Source organism: Dasypus novemcinctus, chromosome 17 (assembly GCF_030445035.2).
Source record: "Dasypus novemcinctus isolate mDasNov1 chromosome 17, mDasNov1.1.hap2, whole genome shotgun sequence".
Lineage (NCBI taxonomy): Eukaryota > Metazoa > Chordata > Mammalia > Cingulata > Dasypodidae > Dasypus > Dasypus novemcinctus.
The window spans coordinates 8437063-8458770 of NC_080689.1; the positions used below are offsets into that span (position 1 = coordinate 8437063).

At 41.7% G+C, this 21708-nt stretch overlaps 1 protein-coding gene across 1 annotated transcript in view; it reads left to right on the plus strand.

Moving 5' to 3' along the window:
• The first annotated feature begins 4597 nt into the window (after positions 1 to 4597).
• Positions 4598 to 21708, plus strand: part of IL18R1 (interleukin 18 receptor 1) — a 43285-nt gene continuing 26174 nt past the window's right edge. The window contains exons 1-3 of the mRNA XM_004460401.5: positions 4598 to 5190; positions 17929 to 18014; positions 20513 to 20756. Of these exons, the coding sequence (XP_004460458.1) occupies positions 17957 to 18014; positions 20513 to 20756 (302 nt within the window). The 5' untranslated portion in view covers positions 4598 to 5190; positions 17929 to 17956. The remainder of the gene's footprint in view (positions 5191 to 17928; positions 18015 to 20512; positions 20757 to 21708) is intronic.

Below are 21708 nucleotides of genomic sequence, written 5' to 3' on the forward strand. Positions count from 1 at the left end.
AAGCGTTTGCATAGCAGCCATGGTCACTCCAAACACTGGGTGAAGACCCCACATTCTCTGATGGTGGCACTCTCTGAACATCCAGATGTAAGGCTCACCTCCTCCAGGTATAAGGGCAGACCTGCCCTTCCCACCCACACAGGTAGGTCCAAGGAGAACTTTTTGATCCAGGCCTGTCTTTCCATGGTTCTGCCCTTGAACTCATTCCTCCTTCAATTTGTTCCTTCCCTGACACCTTCAATCCAGGCTGGCAGTGGTTCTGCTCAAACAAATTTCACAAAAACCTTGTTGACTTTTTATGGTGCTCAAGGGGCTTCAAACCATCAGACAAAAGCACTTTCCACAGCTTCTTCCTGGATAACTGCATTTCCATCCTGACTCCCACTGAAATGGGTGCCCGGGACCATGTTTAGCCACATCCTCTTAGCAAAAGGTTGTTCAGTTAACCCTCCCACGAAGCCCTGCTCTCCAGGGACTCACTTCCAGGAAGCTGAGAAAAGACCCTGTAGAGCCGCTTCTGGCCCCATGTCGCAGCACACCCTATCTGGATAGACTGGAGAGTTTCAAAATCAATTTTTGTTTCCTTTGTGATTAAGAGTTTAATTCTCAGCTTATCCCTCTCCTCCCACATTTTACTATAAGCTGCAAAAAGAAACCAAGCTTCTACACTTAGCTTGGAAATCTCCTCAGCTAAATAAACAAGATCATCACTTGCAAGTTCTGCCTTCCACCTGACATCAAAACACAATTTGCCAAGTTCTCTGACACTTTATTATAAGGATTGCCTTTCACCCAGTTTCCAATAACACAGTCATCATTTCCTTTTTTCTGGGGGGGTTACAAAACATTGAACCCAGGACCTCCTACATTGGAAGCAGGCCCTCAACCATTTGAGCTACATCTGCCCCATTTCCTTTTTTTTTTTAAAGGTTTAATTTTTATTTATCCCCCCCCCCCCCCCCCCAGTTGTCTGCTCTCTGTCCATTTGCTCTGTGGTCCTCTGTGACTGCTTCCATCCTCACCAGCAGCAGCACCAGGAATCTGTGTTTCCCTCTGCTGTGCCATCCTGCCATGTCAGCTCTCCGTGTGTGCAGGCTGCACTCTCCTTCGTGCTGGGTGGCTCTCCCCAAGGGGGGGAACCCCCTGTGCGTGGGGCTCCCCTACACGGGGGACACCCCTGCGTGGCACGGCGCTCCTTGTGCGCATCAGCACTGCGCGTGGGCCAGCTCCACACGGGTCAAGGAGGCCCCAGGTTTGAATGGTGAACCTCCCATGTGGTAGGGGGACGCCCCATCCATTGGGCCAAGTCCACTTCCCTCCATTTCCTTTTAAGGCTCCATTGGAGGCACCTTTAGTAGTTGTATTTCTACTGACAGTCTCCTCAAGGCAATCTAGGCTTTCTCTACTATGTGCATCACAAATTCTTCTGGCCTCTACCCATTACTGTTTCTGCAGTTTTAGATATTTTTAATTGCAGTATCCCACTCTGAGTATCAAAAACAGTCCTAGTTCCCTGACTGCCAAAACAAACACCAAATAGGGGATTGGTTTAAATAAGAGGAATTAATTGGTTCATGGCTTTGAGGCTAAAAGGACAAAACTAAGGCATCAGCAAGGCAATGCTTTCTCCCTGAAGACTAGTGTTCTGGGACTGGCTGCTGGCAGTCCTTGAGTTCCTGGCTTTTCTATCACATGGAAATGCACACGACGATGTCTTCTCCTTTCTCTTCTGGGTTCCATTGACTTCCAATTCTACAGCTCCTGGTGGCTTTTCCTTGGGACCATCTATGTGGCCAGGAATAGGATTCAGACCCATCCTGATTGAGTTGGCCACACCTTAACTAAAAATAACATCTTAAAAGGCCTTATTTACAATGGGTTCACACTTGCAGGAATGGACTAAGGTTAATCCATTAATTATTTTCTGAGGAAATAATTCAATTTACCACAGAAACAAGGTTTCTTGTTACTTTATTCGTTTTAGTGGGTGGCTAAATGACTCATTTTGGTTTGAATTTGCACTTTCTTAACTATTAATGATGTTGAGCACTATTTGATAACAGATATATTGAAAAAGTGAAAATATTTTCCAGGCTGTGAGTGACCTATTCATTTGCTTAATGGTGTCTTTGATTAGAAGTCATTTTTTAAAAGAATGTCATCAAATTTATCAAATATTTCTTGCATGGTTAGTGCTTTTTGTCTTCCATCTAAGAATGTTTTTTGTCTTCTGCAAGGTCACAGTGATATTTTCCTATGTATTTTTATGAAAGATTTATGGTTCCAGCTTTTATGTTTAGGTCTATGATCCATCATGAATTAATATTTGTGTATGGAATGATGTCGGATTAAGGTTCATTTGTTTTCCCATAAACATGCACAGTTGTTCCAGCAACACTTGTGAAGGACTTTTCTTTCTGTACTGAAATGACATGGTACTTTGGTCAAAAATCCATTGGCCACAGAAGCAGCTATGGCTCAATCAGTTGGGCTCTTATCTACCATATGGGAGGCCCTGGGTTCATGTCCCGGGGCCTCCTTGTGAAGGCAGGCTCACCCACACGCTGCAAAGAGCCGCCGGCCTGCAAGTGCGTGGAGCACTGCCCGGCCCACAGAAGTCACACAGAGCCGACTCAGCAAGATGACACAACAAAAGGGGAGACAAGCAAAAACACAGAAGAGTGTGCAGCGAATGGACACACAGAAGAGTTTGCAGCAAATGGACACACAGAGCAGACAGCAAGCAAGCCGCGGGGGGGGGGGGGGGGAGGGAATAAATAAATAAATACAGACACAGAAGAACGCACAGCAAATGGACACAGAGACCAGACAGCACGTAAAAAGTCACAAGGGATAAAATAAAAGTCCATTGGCCATATATGTGTGGCTGTGTATGTAAATCCTCTGTTTTGTTCCGTTATATGCTCTGTCAGGATGACTCTTGCCTTATTTTAAGCCTTTAAGCCAGTCTAAGTCCTCTGACTTTGCCTTCCTTTTTCAAGATGGTTTATAGATTATTCTAGATCTTTTGCATTTCTATATACATTTCAGAAACAGTTTCTCAACTTCTTTGAAAATTCCTGCTGGCCTTTAGATTAGACTTGTATTGAATAAATCAGTTTGTGGAGAACAGCTATCTCAGTGATGACTCTTCCGATGCATCACATGGTGTATCTTTCCATTTATGTAGATCTTTCATTTCTCTCAGCCATGTTTTATAGGTTAATAGATGGCTTATACATGTTTCAAAGCACTTACATTTGACTTTAATGCTATGGTAAATCATATCTTCAACAAATTTCATTTCCTATTTTATATTAACAGTATATAGAGGGACAACTGGTTTTGTGTATTGACCTTGTATTCCGTTATCAGGCTAATCTCACCATTTACAGTAATTTTTTTATTAAAAGGCTCTTTTTGTGTAGATTTCAAAGGGTGATCTCTTTACAATCATGTATGAAAACCAGTAGTTTTACTTCTTCCTGTTCCATCTTTATGCCTTCTATTTTTTTTTGTACTTACTGTGAAACGATTATCTGCTGTCATCCTTCTTACCCCTAGTCTTAGGCAAAATCATTTAGTGCTTTGTTATTAGCTATGAAATTATCTGTAGATTTATTAGAGCTATTCTTTTTTTTTTTTTAAAGATTTATTTTTTTATTTATTTAATTCCCCTCCCCTCCCCCGGTTGTCTATTTTCTGTGTCTTTTTGCTGCGTCTTGGTCCGCTTCTGTTGTCAGCAGCGGCCAGGGAAGTGCGGGCGGTGCCATTCCTCCGCAGGCTGCTGCCTCCTTCGCGCTGGGCTGCTCTCCTTATGGGTGCACTCCTTGCGCGTGGGGCTCCCCCACGCGGGGGACACCCCTGTGTAGCAGGGCACTCCTTGCGCGCATCAGCACTGCACATGGGCCAGCTCCACATGAGTCAAGGAGGCCCGGGGCTTGAACCGGGGACCTCCCATGTGGTAGACGGTCGCTCTAACCACTGGGCCAAAGTCCGTTTCCCTAGAGCTATTCTTGGTCAGATTAAGAAAATTCCTTTCTAAACTCAGGTTTCTAAGAGCTATCAATTAAGGAAGGGTATTGAATTTTGCCATCTTTTTTTTTCATTTATTGAAATAATTATAGGATTTTTCTCTTTTATCATATGGCGAATTACATTTATTGGGTAAAAAGAATGAAAACTGCCTTCTCCATAACCCATTTCCCCATCAATCGTGGGTCTGAAATCTCCAGCTACCAACCTGACTGAAAATTTACCCTGAGTTCTATCACACCCCGCAGTTTTAGAAACATACTCTTTTTGGGCTTCCTTTCTGTAAATGATTCATGCTCTCAATTCAACACTTCTGCCCACGACTCTCCAACTCCCAAAGGCAAAGCTGAAGCCGAAGGCCTTTTTTAGGGCAGACCTGAGACCCACGCCTCACCTCCGGGTCGCCTCAGGAAGCCCCGGGTGTCTTGGGGACTCTCCTGGGTTCCCTCCTCTCTCCGGCCCGTCCCCAGCCCCCTCCCGGTAAGTGTAGACGTTGCACTTTGGGCAGCGCAGGCCGAGCCCCTCCTGGCCTTACCCTGGTGTGCAGAGCGCCGCGGCCTGCAGGGTGCGCCAGGCGCGGGCGGAGCACGGAGGAACCACCTCGAGCCGGTGCGGGTCACCCGGCCACCGCCTGGGAGATCCCGGGGACCCGCGACGAGCGCCCTGGGGCTGGAGCGAGGCGCCGCCACGGCCCCCCAGGCCCAGGGCAAAGCCTCGGAGTTTCCAGCCGCATCCCCTCGCCCCCGCGATCGAGCAGCTCCTGGAACTCGCGGGCGGGGTCCCCAGGGTGGAGGAGTAGGGACCCGGCACTCCGCCAGGAGCCCGCTGCGCACCCGGACCGGGAGCACCCCCGGACCCCGCGCAACGCCCCCGGCGAGCAGCCGGGCCAGCAGCGTCTCCCCACCCGCAGCCTCCGCGAGCGCCCCAGACGTGCCCCTTTCTTCCTCTCCCTTCCTGCTTGGTTTGGTGGCAGTTCGCACTCGCCGGCTGCCTTAGCGCGGCGGTCTCGCGGCTGGCCCCCGCGGGCCCCTCTCGCGCCTTGGCTGTTTCGCAATCGTCGGGGCCGCTGCTCTACGCCGCCGGCCTCCACTCCTGCCTCCGTCACCGCGCCCGGGCGCCAAGGAGCCCCCGCAGCCTGCGCCAGGCCCCGGCAAGGTAAGGACAGGACGGCGCTGCGGCCCAGCGCCCCCGCACCGCCCCGCGCTCCCGGCGCTCCCCGCCCTCGGGGCACCAGGCGCCCCAGCCTGGGGCCGGGGCTGGGAAGACGAGAGCGGTGCAGGCCGAAGAACAGCTAATTACCCCCGCACGCATGTATGTGTGCATGCCTGTGGGGTGTGCGTGTGTATACAGATGTGCGTCTGCGAATTATTTTAACTTATATATTAATTGATGAGATAGTGTCATCATTTAATGGGTAAGACTTTCCCTGATAGTGTGGTTTTAGAGGTTAAAACGTTCCCAGTCCTTTTCTGGAGAGGTGAGAAAAGCTGCAATAAAAAGTGATCAAAAATAGTTGTCATTTATTAAGAGTTTACTGCCCCAGGTCCTAAGGCCTCGGCCCTATTGTGCATAATAACAGAAGTGGGGAGGGGAGACAATGCACAGAGAGCTCGGTAATTTACCAGCGGCAGCTAAGCCCGGAGTTAGAGATCCCACATGCACACATGTACTTTTCTGATGTCAAAACCTTCCGCCTGAAGCCAAGGTACTGGGCCTCCAGAAATCAGACTGCCCCAGAATTTGCACAAACGCTTGTTCACACTCAGTTTACCTCCAGCCGACACACTCCCAGCTCCCCCAAGGCCCTCAGCGCTGGACGTGGGCACCAAATGGAAATGTAATGGCTCTTTGCTGCGCTCCCAAGGATTGAGCAAGGGCCAGGAACCGGAGGGAAAGCACCGACTTGGAAACAGTCACCTCGGATCGCCCTAGCGGACTGGGATGCCCTCGTCGGTGATGGTCTGATAACTAACTGCAGCGCAGCCTTCTGGAGGCTGGCACCTCCCCCAGCACAGCCTCACCCACAAAGGCCGAGAGCAGCTGGTCTGGGGGCAGGGTGGAAGAGTCCAGGAAAATGAAGATACTACCAGGCTTGGACCGAGGCTTGCGCTGCAGTAGAGGTCGGAGGAGTTTCCTTGACAAGATCGCGGCTGAGCCAAGCCGCAGAGCCTGGAGGAAAGCGGTGCTGGAGAAAGGGTAGCGGGGCTGCCCGATCCATAGGCTAGTTGGGGAGAGGATAATAATAGCAATCACTTGGGTGACAAAGGTGAGGAGGTGGGGATGGTTTTCCTGGCCTTACAGATAAGAAACTTACTTCAACATAACTTCTCCTACGAGTGGAATCGTGAGCACGCGTGTGTAGGTTGTTTTATACTTGCAGCCTGAGAAAACTGACTATTTGTCGACTCCTGTAGAGAAGTAATTGCACTTTAAAAATCACTGGTGTTAACAAATATTGAAAGTGCATCGCTTTCTAATTAATATACTAGTATTTTACTATTTATTGTCTACGCTTCTATACTTGCAAGATTATTTACACCTGTTGTACCTGCATGGTGGGACTACTTTATCATGAGCAGCCGCACATCTCTTTCCAACTCCACTTTTAGTGCCATGACCTTGGTGGTTTGAAATTGGGCTTGGTGGGAGTATTTACACCATAGAAACTGGCAGACATGACAAAGCAGAGCTTGATTTATCGTTTTGTTGATTAGATTTAAGGAAGCGATGAGGAAAATGTTTATAAGTCAGATTAATTTAAAAACATCACCATGGTATTTTCCTCAGGCAATTTGTCTTAGGAAATTGTTCAGTTACGTTTTGCTGTAAGAGTGAGTATCACCGAGGTAATCTACAGTTATTTAAGCATGAGTCAGTGCATCTAGCTCTAATCTGAGCTTGGCCATTTCACTTTATTGGGTCTCAGTTTTCTCATCTGAAAACACTTTGAAGCAGCCTGATATCTATGGATTTCCATGAATTATTTTTTCTAGAGGATGATCACTTTGCTTAGGAGGGTTCCAAAAACAAGGGTAGTTGGGCAGAAGCAGGAGCTGAGGAGATGGCCACTTACTTACTTGTGCCATTCTGGAAGGGCCTTGCACTGCCTTGGGGGTCAGAGGGAGTGTTCAGTTTGTGTCTGACCTTCCCTTGATGATTTTTGAAAGAGCACAGTTTTTCATTTAGAGAAAAACTCGCTGCCACTGGAGTTTTCCTTGAGGAGATCAAGAAGTTGTGACTCTTCTTTATATATGTATTTGTATATATACGAATAAATATCCTTGATCAATGGCTTCCTACTTCAGCTGTGCATTAGAATCACCTGGGGGAGTTTTAAAACTCAGGACGTCAGCTGCACCCCAGATGCCTCAGTGGAACCAAGCGTCACTTTTTTTTTCAAGCTCCAGGCGAGAATGAAACCCTAGACTTTGCCACATCTGTCGTCAAATCATGCTTCTCAAAATGTCATGAGTAAATCGATTTTCAGGGCAAGTAAACCATTCCATATGACACTGTCATGGTAGATACGTGATGTCATACATTTGGCAAAACCCATAGAACTGTACATTAAGAGTAGACTCTGGTGGAAACTATGGATTTAGTTAATAACAATGTATCAATATTGGCTCATTAATGGTAAAGAATGTTCTACACTAATGCAAGATGTTAATAAGACGGGAAACTGGAGGGGGTGGGAGAAGGAAGTGTATTGGGAGTTCTCTGTACTTTCTGGGTGATTTTTCTGTAAATTTAAAATTACTCTAAAAAGAAAAGTCTATTAATAAATTTGAAAGCATTTTAAAGGTTATACAGACATGTCAGTGGATCAGTTCTGTCTGAGTGAATCTGCACTCCAGCAAGCCTGCTCCGTTAGATTCTAGAGGGCATGCCAAGGGAAGAGCTGCTCATCACCATGTTCATCAAAAGGCCAAAAGGAGGGAAAAGGACTATTTACTAAATAAACTAGAGGTCATTAGTAGCTATTTGGGAGAAATGAGTTAAGTTAGACACTGTCTTCATACCAAACAAGAAAATTAATTGCTGATGGATGAAAAAATTAAACGTGAACATAAACTAAACCATATAAAGGAAGAAACTATAGATAAGCATCCCTCTGACCACTGAGGGGAGAGAAATGCTCTAAACTTAAATAGAAAAATCACAAAGCTAAAGAAGGACAGGTTTGACCACAGAAATATAAAGTCTTTCATCTTTTAAAGCATTCGACTATGAATTAAAAGGTAAACACATTGGGAAAAAAAATACTAAACGTCTGAGAACAAAGGGCCTAAAGAGGTAGTTCCTAAACATGGAGAAAAGTGGCTAAAATACATGATTACTTTTTTGTTTCATTTATACAAAAAGAAATATAGATTTAAAAGCAATGAGAAATGGCACCATTTTGACTATCTAAAGATATTTTTTTAAGAAATAAGAATTGGTAAATGCTTTCCTGGACATGGTTGATGGAAACTGTTTTGCATTGTTGAGGGAGGAGGACAACATTTTTGGAATCCAGTTTGGCAGTATGCATCTATCATGTTTAAAATGCATCCTTGATCACTGAGAATAGTGCCATGTAGGAACATGGAGACAGTCATTGGAGTTATAGGCAAATCATAATAGCTAACATTGAAGGGGTGTTTATTATTCAGCAGGCACTTTGAAATATTAACTCATGTCACCTTCACATAAGATCTGGGAGTTAGTATGGCTGGACCCATTTCACGGATAAAGAACCTGGCACACAGAAAGGGTAAATGACCTGCACAGGATTATCCCGCTGAAGGCTAGAATAGGGATTTAAATCCAGCCGGCCTGGCATCAGAGGTCGTGTTCTCCCAAATTGAGTCAGACCACCTTACACTTGAAGATGGCCATAGTGTTATTTTATAATGAAATACATCATGTAAATTATAGTATATCTATATGAAGGAATATTATGTATCAATTAAAGTGACGTTAACAGAGATGTCCTGACAGAGGAAAATGCTCATGGCATAGCAATAAGTATAAAATGCCGGACACAAAATTCTTTCAACATAATTATTTGAAAATATATAGAAAAAGTACAGGAGACATGCTGAAATATTACACATGTAGAGCTTATTTTCTTCTTTTGAATTTTTATTTTTATAAATGTCCTACAATGGACACATATTGCTTTAGAAATAAGAAGAATAAAAATTAAACAAAAGATAGGGAAGAGGGAAGAAACTTAAAAAGTGATGAAAAACCAAAAAATATCAACAACAAACGTAATGCAAAAAATATACCCTAAAAATTCCTACAGGTAAGAATTTTCATATTTATATCCTCCTAAAAATTTTTATTAATACCTGTTAGAATATTTTTTCTTGACATAAATTCATTATTTAGTAACATCTTGATCTCTGCAGTTCACTCTTATATTTAAGAATATTAGGTTGAAAATTATATGTTTCAGAGCTGTGTAAATATCAGCTAACTTGCATGTTGGAATAATAACATGTTTCATATTGAAATTCAGAGTTAACTCATCAGAATGCTGAATAATCTCACAACAATCTTATCTCTAAGACTCTGAAACTTAAAAAAAAACTGTGCCCTTTGCACAGCGGTGTCAGCCAGAGAATTTTTTTTTTTTTTTTTTTGGCTGGTTAACCAGAGGAGTGACATAAAGGAAACAGCGCTTTTCATTCTACCAGAGGTAAAAGAATAGATAGGTCTAATAATAAAATGAGTTCGTGTGTGGGTGGGCAGGCCCGTACTGTAGAAATGTTCTAATTTGATTATGACCAGTCTGTACTTTCCATTCATTTTTATCCCTTTTGTCTTTACTTTATTGATTAATTATCTTTTGGAAATTCCACCAAATTCTGGGTGATGTTATTCAAAAGAGTGCTATAAATACTTGACCAGCTTAGCCATTAAACTTTGCCTAAGGTTTGGGCATTAATCCCTATTCTGATAGGAGGTAGGTGGGAGCTGGTGAGAAGAGGAGAATTACCAGTAAGTTTTCATAAACATTAGCTTGCTTCATTACTCAATAATGTTGGAGGTGGCTCTCTTATCATTTCCATTTCAGTAATGAGCCAATAGGCTCTGAGATGTATGAGAAACTTGCTCACAGTTGCACAGCTTGCCAGGTTTTAAACTGGAGTGCCACCCTCCCTGCGGCCCTGAAATCAAGCTCTTTCCATCAGGTTGCCCTGCTTCCACCTAGTAATTTGTAGGACAAAATTGGGGTAGGAGTAGGTTTGAAAGTCAAGGCCAATCTCAGTTCTAAGGGGACACTGTTCATGAAGATAGGGGTTGAAGTACAGGAAATTTCCACTTTGCCTCTCAATTTCCCTAAAATCAACACACTGGGGCATGTGCGTGCAGACACACATACACAGCTACTCCTCGCTTATGTATTAGCGAGTGTTTCTAGTGTGCTGGTCATTGTCCTGGGCTTTGGCAATCAAGTGATGAGCAAAATAACTTTATTGCTACACTTATGAAACATATGTTCTGAAGAAGGAAGAGGGGCCTTTAAAAATCCAGCCCACAAGTGAAAATCTGATTACAAATTGTGATAAGCATTACAAAGGAGAATGATGGGGTGTGGTGAGAGAAAAGCAGTTGGAGCATACACACACACACACATACACATACAATTGCATACACACAGACATATATAGGTACACCCCTACCTGGCCATTCGCCTCTTGGTATGTCACAGACATGTTATAGATAGAATAGTAGCTTTTCTGGAAATACCATTGTCTTCCACTTCGACCTTGGAGATTCAGACCACTGGGCCTAAAATAAGTCAGGTTCTGTGATTTTAGAAAACTACATTTTAAGGATTTCTTCAAGAAGCCTAAATTCATCACCATGAAATGTTATTAATTCCGTTTCGGTGAAAGTCCTTTGAGGAAATTGGTGACTCTATTAAGGGGTATGACAATTCCCTGGGCTGATTTTTTAAAAAATCTGTCATGTGTTGTTGTTTTTTTTAAAAACTGTTCCAAAATTTATTTTATTTTAGTATTTTGAAATCTGCATTTCAATATAACTGCTTTCCTTTATGTCTTTTAAAAATGTTGATTGTGGTAACATATATACAACATAAAAATTTCCATTTTAACCACTTTCAAGTTATACACTTCGATGGTGATAATTTCATTCATTATTTTGTGCTACCATCACCACTATCTATTACCAAAACTTTTCCATCACCCCAAGAAGAAATACTGGACCATTTAAGTATTAATCCCCCCCATTTCTGACCCTTATGCCTATCCCTGATAACCTGTATTTGATAAATTCTGACACCGTGAATTTACAGATTCTACTTATTTCATATAAATGAGGTCATACAATATTTGTCCTTTTGTGTGTGGCTTATTTCATTCAACACGAGGTCTTCAAAGTTCCTCTATATTGTAGCATGTATCAGAACTTCATTCTTTTTTATCCCTGAATAATATTTCATTGTATGTATATAATGCATTTTGTTTATCCATTTTTCCATTAATGTACCCTTGGGTTTCTTCTACCTGTTGGCTATTGTGAATAATGCTGCTTGAATATTCGCAAATATCTGTTTGACACTGCTTTCAATTGTTGTGTGTATATATCTGGAAGTGGGATTGCCAAATCATATGGTAATTCTATACGTAACTTCCTGAGGAACTGCCAAACTGTCCTCCACAGCAGCTGCAGTATTTTACATTCCCACCAACATTGTATGGGAGTTCCTATTTGTCTGCATTCTCACCTATACTTATTTACCACTTAAAAAATAGTAGCCATTCTGGTGGGTGTGAAGTGATATCTTATTGGGATTGGCTTTGATTTACATTTCCCTAATAACTAACAATTTTATGCATCTTTTCGTGTGCTTATTGACTGTATATCTTCTTTGGGGAAATGTCTCTTCAAGGCTTTTGCCTCACTTTTCTTTTAATTGGCTTGTCTTCTTGTTGTTGAGTTATAGGAGTTCTTTGTATATTCTGGATATTAAACCCTTATCAGATACAAGGTTTCCAAATATTTTCTCCTATTCTTTAGGTTTTCTTTTCATTTTCTTGATAATGTCCTGTGATGCTCAAAAGTTTATAATTTGACAAAGTTGCATTTATCTATTTTTTCTTTCGTTGCTCTGCTTTTCATGCAAAGTCTAAGAATCCATTGTCTAAAGACAAGATCCTGAAGATATATGGTATTTTCTTAAATATATTTATATAATCCTTTTATTTCCTTAGAATCTTTATATTTAAAATGCCCCCCTTTCATTTCTGATTATAGTTATTTGAGTCCTCTCTTTTTTCCTTTGTCAATCCAGCTAAAGATTTGTCCATTGTATTGATCTTTTTGAAGAACTAAGATTTTATTTCATGTTTGTCTGCCTTGTTTTTCTACCCTCTATTTCCATTTTTTCTCCTCTCTAATCTCTATTTCCTTCATTCTGCTCACTTCAGTTTTAGTTTGCTCTTCATTTTCTAGTTCTTCTTTCTGAGGTTAGGTCACTGTGTGAGGTTAGATCTCTGATTTGAGATCTTTTTTCTTTTCTTGACGCAAGCATTTACAGCTACAAATTTCCCTCTCACCACTACCTTCCCCTCATCCCATAAATTTGGGTTGTCGTGTTTTCGTTTTCATTCATCTCAAGATATTTCCTAATTTGCCTTGTGGCTTCTTCTTTAACCCATTGGCTATTTACGGTTGTATTATTTAATTTCCACATATTTGTGAATTCTCCAGTTCTCTGTCATTGATTTGCAGGTTTGTTCCATTGTCAAAAAAGTTACATTGTATGATTTCTGTCTTTTAAAATTTGAGACTTGTTTTGTCCACGTGATTTTTCTTTTTTTACAATTTATTGATGTATATTCACTCACACATAAACATACGTAAACCTTAAGTGTATAGTAATAGTTCTGAACTTACAAAACAAACATACATAACATCATACAGGGCCCTTGTACCTCACCCTACCACCAATACCTTTCATTGTTGTGAAACATTTTTAACTAATGATTAAAGAGCATCCTCAAAATATTACTACTAACCAAAGTATCTTACATTTGGTATATTTTCCCCCCAACCCACCCTATTATTACTATTATTATTATTTTAGATAATTTCTATACATGAACATAGAGAAACAATAAGTGTATAGTAAAAGTTGTGAACTTACAAAGCAAACATGTAACATCACACAGGGGTCCCCTACGTCAGCCCACCACCAACACCTTGCATTGCTGTGAGACATTTGCTAAAAATTTTGAAAGAATATTGACAAAATCTTACTACTAACTGTAGTCCTTATCTTACATTTGGTGTATTTTCCCCAAACCCACCCTATTATTATTTTTTAAACATAATTTTATGACAGAAGTTGTAATTTACAAACCAATCATGCACATGTGCAGAATTCCTATACAACTCCCCTCTATCAACACACCAAACTGTGATGGAACATTTTTTACAGATTATGAGATAATATCAGATTATTACCAGGTCCATAGCATACATTTGGCACATTTTTTCCATACTCCCCCGTTATCAACACAGTTCATCTTTGGCATAGGTGCATGAATATTATATTATTACTGTTAACCACAGTCCATAAGTCACTCTAGTTGTATTTTTCCCATGCTTCTCCACATTCCCACCACCCTACAACAGTGATGAACATCTGCCGTAGCTCACAAAGGACACTCTTGAATCTGTACCATCAATCACAATTCTCATCCACTTCTGGGTTTACTGTGTTATTCAGTCCCTAGATTATTCTCTAGCTCTCTGTCAGTTGGCATTTACATCCCTAGACTACCCTTTTCAGCCACCTTCCCATTTATAAACCAGCTGTTACTATAATATGTTACCATCAACCCTATACATTTCCACACTTTTACAATAAAGTTAATTAAAACTTCTACGTACATTAAACATCAGTAGTCCATCTCAATCCTCCTCTTATCTCCTTTAAGAATCCACCACCTACCACCAGGTCTTGAAAATATTTTCCTACATTTTCTTCTAGAAGCTTTATGGTTCTTGCTTTTATATTTAGGTTTTTGATCCATTTTGAGTTAATTTTTGTATAAGGTGTGAGATAGTGGTCCTCTTTCCTTCTTTTGGCTATGGATATACTGTTCTCTTAGCACCATTTTGAATGGACTGTTCTGCCTGAGCTGGGTGAGTTTGACATGCTAGGCAAAAATCACTTGACCATGGATGTGAGGGTCTGTTTCTGAACCATCAATTCAGTTCCATTGGCCTATGTGTCAGTCTTTTATCACTGTAGCTAAGTAATATGATTCAAAGTCTAGAATTGAGAGTCCTTTTAAATATGTTTCTGGCTATTCAGGACCCCTTACCCTTCCAAAAAATTTTGATAATCATGTTTCCCATTTATTTTTAAAAGTCTGGTGGAATTTTTGTCAAGATTGCATTGAATCTATACATCTGTGCATCAAATAATTTGAGTAGAATTGACTTTTTTATTTTAGAATTGACATCTTAATGATATTTCATCTTCCAATCTGTGAGCACAGATTATTCCTACAATTATCTAGGTCTTTCTTGATCCCCTCTAAAAATGAGTTCTAGTTTTCTGAATACAAATGCCTTACGTCATTAAGTTTATTCCTATATATTTGGGTTTTATCTATCATATTTTATTTTCACCACCTCTTTTGACTCTTTTAGTTACTTTTACTGATATAATCTTCATTTCTAAACTATCTTTCAAACCTCTCTCTCCTGTCTTTTCTTTAGCACACCCTTTAGTATTACCTGTAAAGCCAGTCTCTTGGTTATAAACTCTCTCAGTTTCTGTTTATTTGTGAATCTTCTAAACTCGTCCTCATTTTTAAAAGATAATCTTGCTGGATGTAAGATTCTTGGCTCGAAGTTTTGTTTTGTTTTGTTTTTGGCATTTATTTTTTAATAAGTTAATAGATCACAAAGAACATTACATTAAAAAACATAAGAAGTTCCCATATAACCCACTCCCTCCCACCCCCCCACCTGTATCATTTTTGTAAATTGTATTTTTTTGAAGATATATACATCTCAAAAAATGTTACATTTAAAAACATAAGAGGTTCCCATATACCTCCCACCTCCCCACCCCACTCCTCCCACACCAACAACCTCCCCCATCATTGTAGCACACTCATTGCACTCAGTGAACACATTTTGGAGCACCGCTGCACCACATGGATAATAGTTTACCCTGTACTCACTCTCCCCCAGTACATTCAGTGGGTTATGGCAGGATATATAAAGTCCAGCATCTGACCCTGCAATATCATTTAGGACAATTCAAAGTCCCCAAAATGCCCCCACATCACATCTCTTCTTCCCTCTCCCTGACCTCAGTAACTACTGTGGCCACTTTCTCCACCTCAATGCTACAATTTATTCTATTACTAGTCACAATAGTTTTATCATAGAATATCAGTAAGTTCACTATAATCTATATTTTATTCCTTCATTCTATGGACCCTGGGATGGTGATGTCTTCTCCACCTCTAGATCAAGAGGGGGCTTAGATTCTACATGGATGATGGATGCAATTCTTCTGCTTGCAGTTGTAGGCACTCTTGATTCCCTACTGTGGTGGTTGACCATCTTCACCTCCCTCTTAGCTGACCTGGCTAAGCCCAATGAACCAGAGAGTAGAAGTCGCAACTCTGCTGAGGCTCAGGGCCCAGCTGGCACATGGGCAGTCCAAAGATTCAAGTCCCCTAAGTATACACCATCCCTAGCACCAACCACAGGCTTAGTAAAAGTGACAGAAGAGGCATGTGTAGGAAGGTCACATCTGAGTCCAGCTCCATCACAGTCAGGAGCACAAATTCCAAAGTTGGGCCTTCTGACATGGCATAGAACTCCAAATCCATCTGCCATGACTATATACCCTGTGGGTCTCCATAGCGTTCAGGAGAATCAGCACCTAGGGTTGTATCTACTTGGGCTTTTTCTGGGGTCCTGCTGAGGCATGCATAAGCGTGACACCTCTGATGACCTCCTGACTCTTTTTTGAAAACTTTTTTAGCTGGAAGTTTTTCTCTTGCAGGATCATAAATATTTCATATGACTGTCTTCTTGCCTCCATGGTTTCTGATGAGAAATCGGCACTTAATCTTATTGGGTATCCCTCATATGTTATACATTGCTTTTCTCTTGCTGCTCTTAGAATTCTCTTTGTTTTTGGCGTTTAAACATTCTGATTAGTATGTATCTTGGAGGTGGTCTGTTTGGATTTACTTGGATGGGAGTATGTTGTGCTTCTTGGACATGGATATCTATGTCCTTCAATAGGGTTGGGAAATCTTCTAACATTGTTTCTTCAAATATTCCTTCTGCTGCTTGTACCTTCCCTTCTCCTTCAGGGTACCCCTGACACGTATGTTTGCACATCTCTTGCTGTTGCTGAGTTCCTTGAGAACTTGTTTGATCTTTTCTGTTTTTTTCTTCATCTGTTCTTTTGTATGTTTGCTTTAGAGTCCATTTCTTCAAGCTCACCAATCCTTTCTTCTGCCTCCTCAAATATGCTATTATATGATTCCAGTGTATTTTTTATTTCATTTATTGCACCTTTCATTTCCATAAGATCTGCTATTTTTCTATGTGTGTTTTCAAATTCTTCTTTGTGCTTATCCAGTGTCCTCTTAATATCCATAATCTTTGGCAACCTCATTGAATTTATTAAGGAAACATCTATGATTAGTTGTCTCAATTCCTTTATGTCATCTAGAGGCTTATCTTTTTCCTTTAACTGGGTCATGTCTTCCTGTTTCTTGGCATGGATTGTAAATTTTTTGTTGTCATCTTGGCATCTGTCTTTCTTGGTGTGTTTATTCTGGGTGCAGTTTCTCTTTTTAGTTATGGCTTTCTTGCCCTTTCTCCCTTGCTGGTTGTCTAGTTGGGTCCAAGTAGGTAGTTTGTGCTATTGGCTGTGGAGGCTCAAGCTGCCCTCATTGCCTCAGGGACCTATGATGCTTCTCCCAACTTTCTCCTTTGCCAAGGTTAGGGAGAGAGCCACAGCTGTATGTAATAATCCAAGTCATGCAGGCCTAGACTGTAGTTACCCAGAGACTGATGAAGCTTTCTGCTCCTTTCTCCCCTGCCTGGTGCAGGGATGATACTGCAGGTGTGGGCAAAAATCTATGCTGTGTGGGTCCAAAATGACCGCAGTTGCCCCAGTAGACTTCCAACTCTGTCCAGCCAAGTGTACCTGCAGTTATGGGGAGAGGTTGGTGCAGGGCCCACCAGCTTCCTCCCTGCCAGAGGTGGGGCTGAAGCCCAGGCTAGGGCTGCAGGCAGATCTGAGTGAGAGAAGCCGGTCCCTACAGTCACTGTGATTTTCAGTCAGCTGGGCTTCCCCTCATATGGGGGGTGGAGTTAAAATGGGAGCTACCAGCTTTTTTCCCACTTGAACAGGTTCAAACTTAGCTGTTTTTAGGGTTATCCTTTAGCCAGCTGAATTTACTAATCAGTAGCTGGAGTTGGTGCCCAACTGTCTCTTCCTCCCTGTTTTGGGGAAGTGGAAGCTTCCAATTCCAACCAAGGAATAGCTCCCGAGGTGACTATTGCCACCAGTGGAGGATGGGTACCAGACTCCAGGGCATGGAGGGCTCTGCTGAGGAATCTTTTCTGCAGATGGGCAGTCTCCTTCTTCCATTCTTTCAAGGATGTTGCAGGATGATCTTCTGGTCTCCTGGAGCCCCCAAACAGGTACTTTAGAGAGCTCTAGGTGATTACTAACTGCTCTGTAGGATGAGCTGACTCTAGGAGCTCCTTAATCTGCCACCATCTTGCTAGTTGTCTGTCCACATGATTTTTAAAAATCTTCACAAGACAATTGTCTGAAAGCTTTTGCTGAACCTATTTTGTTTTGTTTTCCAGAGAGACTATTTGATGCAGAGTCCTGAAAATGCGTTGTAGAGGACTACCCTTGGTGCTTTTTGTACCTTTGTTTATAAGTACATCAGGTAAGAACTTGGAATTCTCCACCAATATATTTCATTGGCAGTTTAGAGGGGATACAAAGGATTGTTTGCTTTTGTTGTGGTAGTAGCTACTGAATGGGGGTCAAAAGATGCTAAATTTATTGAAGTCAGTGACTTCAGATTTTACTTTACATAGTTGCCAACCATTTGGTGTTGCTGGCATAGAGAATGAGAGTTTCATGTGAGTGGGGTCAATATATGGTATTATTGAAAAAGATTCAGCCCTCTGAGTTACAGAGAGAGAGCAGGATGAAAAATCTTGTTTGCTGAAATAAATTATATTTGAGATGAAAATGGTTTCATGTTATTTGAAACTGAGGAGGTAACATCCACTTTATTATTCATTTTTAGAAAGAATTGCACACAGTTTCTCTTTTCTGAAATGAAGACAAAGGATCATTTCATTTCTTTAGGTAGTGAAGAAAGCAAATGGGAAGTACCTTACAGATCTTAAAGGAAATATTATTAAAGTTAGAAGGAGCACATAAGGAGAGACTATTTAGATGAAGGAGGAAACGCAGACTCCATATCAGGTGTCAAACAGTAATACTAATTTTAATTCATTAGCTGTGACTACTTGGGAGTTTTTTATTGAGAAGTAAACTGAGGCCACCTGAGGATTCTTTGGAAGCATGTGCCATGATTGATTAACAATGTTTGCCTTGAGATTTTAAGGAGAAAGTGGGGCACAAATATTACCTTACCTTGACCTATTACGTAGGAAAGGCAAACATGTGAACCTATATCCTCTGCTTTGAGAATTACTGCTGAAGAGAAAGCAGTTAAGCTATTGATACTTTCAAATAATACAAGTCCAGTCATGGGGAATAGTTCCTTAAGTGGATCAACATATTGTTGAGACTGGTACGATGCAGTACTACCAGAAGTTAAAAGAATGAGGTAGATCTGTTCTTCCTAGTATGGCATGAACTGTCAGAAACTGCTAAGTGAAAAAGCAAGAGGTGGGAAAATATGTGGCATGAATTCCATGCTCTATACACATACACTGATAACCTTGCTTCCAGATCACAATGAAAACACGCTATAGGCACAAAACCTGCCCTCCAGCCTTTCCCGTAAGGTTGCTAAAGGCTCATCTCCTGTCCTTTTAGATACATGGAGAACACTTTTCATAAAACATTCACTCTGGATAGATAAGACAATATACTAAGTGTGGCATTCATTTAACCAAGTCGGTGTTAGGTGACAACATCCCATAATTGTCCCAACTCAGGAGAATTCCATACGCAGATATCATTCCAATGGGTTTCGTTTTAGTCCCTGGTGATGTAAGAATGGGAGTGCCTATTCTGGACAGTCCACATATCTTGAACCTCCCTCATTTCTCCAGTGAAAAACAATGTCTAACAAGCATTATGTTCAGCAGCACACCCTCTGGTGTTAAATAGAAGGGGAGATGTCTGAAGCCATTAGCTGCCTAGGGAGTGCAGACGTTCAGCTGCCTATGCCTATCATCAGTTCATGGAAAGCATGTGTTCCAGATGAGTTTCCTTCAAATGGTAACTGCCCCCAAAGAGGAATGAGTACATGAGTTCAGTCAACAACTGTGAGTTAAAAGCAGACTGTTTATTTGGAAAATAAACCTTAATTGGAGAGAAGGCATTTTCTCCATGCCCCGAGGGAAGTGCGCTACTCAATTTAAGGATCTCATATTCTGAAAGAGTCCAAGATCCCTCGAGCCACAGGATAACAGGTTATGCCTGCTTTGAACCATGAGAAACACAGAACATGGGGCATATGCACCCTCACCAAGAGGCTAAAAGGAGAAGATAGATTTTCTAAGCTAGAACATTTGGGTTTGTTAAGAAAGAGAAGGGGAGAGTCAGGGAGCTCAGAGGAAAGCAACAGATAGGCGGGTTTAGAGTGATATATTAATCAATTTTTGATGATCCACGTGGTAACCTACAGCCAGAACTAAGCTACATAGGAGCACCTTGAGCTCTCTTCACACTTGCTGGGGTATGGCTAGGGAGACTGGTGAAGAACAAGGTGAGTGAGGCTCCTGGCGATGCAGATGAACAACTCGGAAGTCTCTGGATTTCTTGTTTTCCTTTCAATGCAGACAGTTCGCTACTGGCAATGTTTGGGGTGGGGAGTGGTGTCACGTGGCTGAAATGGCTTCCCATCTGAAGAAGCCACTATATGTAATATTTTCTTCTTTTAAAGAAATATACCACCCTCTTCTGCCCTCTAGTAACTGTGGGTTAAGTCCTGGCACCTTCCTGTTTGGGAGCAGCTATGAAAAGCTTTGTCTTCATTTAGGTTCTGAAAGTGCCTTTTCCCTCTTGCTTCCTATATTTTGGGAAGATTGACCCTAAAATATGAAAACCCATGGGGATGTGAAATGTCTCAGGGCCATCTCACTCACCCTGCTCTTCCCTTACTGCATTAGAAAAGAAAAAAAAAAAACCTCTGTCATTCTGCCTTTGTTTTATCTTTTACTTTGTAATCCTTTGAAGAAACGTGTAAGTCACGTCCCCATATTACCGCAGTCGAAGGCGAACCTTTCTATTTGAAATATTGCTCATCTTCACCTGCGCACGAGAAGAACAAAACTGCCATCAGGTGGTACAAGAGCAGTGGCTCACGTGGGCAGGTGGAGTTAAGCCCAAGCAGTTCACCCAGAATTGCCTTACGTGGTTATGCTTTGGAATTTTGGCCACTTGAACTGGAAGACAGTGGATCTTACCATTTCCAAACAGGGTGAGTATTTCTTTCCTTTGCTTTGGTATATTTCATAGCATCTTGACCTTTGTTCAGTAAACCAGATATGCAGTCATCTAAAAGTCAGATAGTCCATGCAGGTTTTTCCTTACCTACTCCTCCCAGAACATAAAATAAATGCCTCATTATTGAAAATTTAAATTTAAAAGTCCCTGTGTTTATTTTCTTAGTGATTTCAGGTGATTACCGTATAGAATTTCCTTTTAGGGGATCCTTGCCAAAGTTCAGTGAAGACTAAATAAAAGTCATTTTAAAATTCAGCTCTCCGGTGTCTAGATCCACTGGTCAAATGAAATAAATGGCCAGAGCATCATAATGTTACTAACAGGTAGTGAAGTGGGAGCAGTGTCAGCTTCATGGGCGGTATCCTCAGGCTGGGGTGGGGGCATGGGACTGGGGTAGACCCAGGGATTAGTATGAGTAGGGTGGCAAAGGAGGTGTGTGTTTGGCAGATAATCACAAATCATGGCCAGGGGCAGTGTGAGGAGTGGGGGAGCAGACAGGGCTTTGCATCGGCTGCTCACAGCGTAGCCTGAGATTCCACCAGGCACTGATCATCAGGCATCTTAAATTCTGTGAAATGAGGGCAGCCAACAGAATGAGTCATGAGTTATTTGTGATCATCGTTCTCTCTTTCCTTTATTTGGTGAGGTGGAAAATGAGTAACTAGGACAGGAATCTTCTATGTGATGGACTATGAGAATGTCACTGATGTAATGTTTATCTGGTACACCTGTGGTACATTTATGTATGTATGCATGTAAGTGTTCATTTGTCTAGTGATTTGGCCCTGCTGTGGAGATAATGCATCAGGACCACGTGAGTGTGGTTGTGAGCAGTTAGAGTTAGGGTTCTTGTCAAAGGGCTCTGGAGAGAGTCCTGATATTGTCAACAGTGCCCTTGAGAGTGAGCCTTGATATAACTCTTGTGG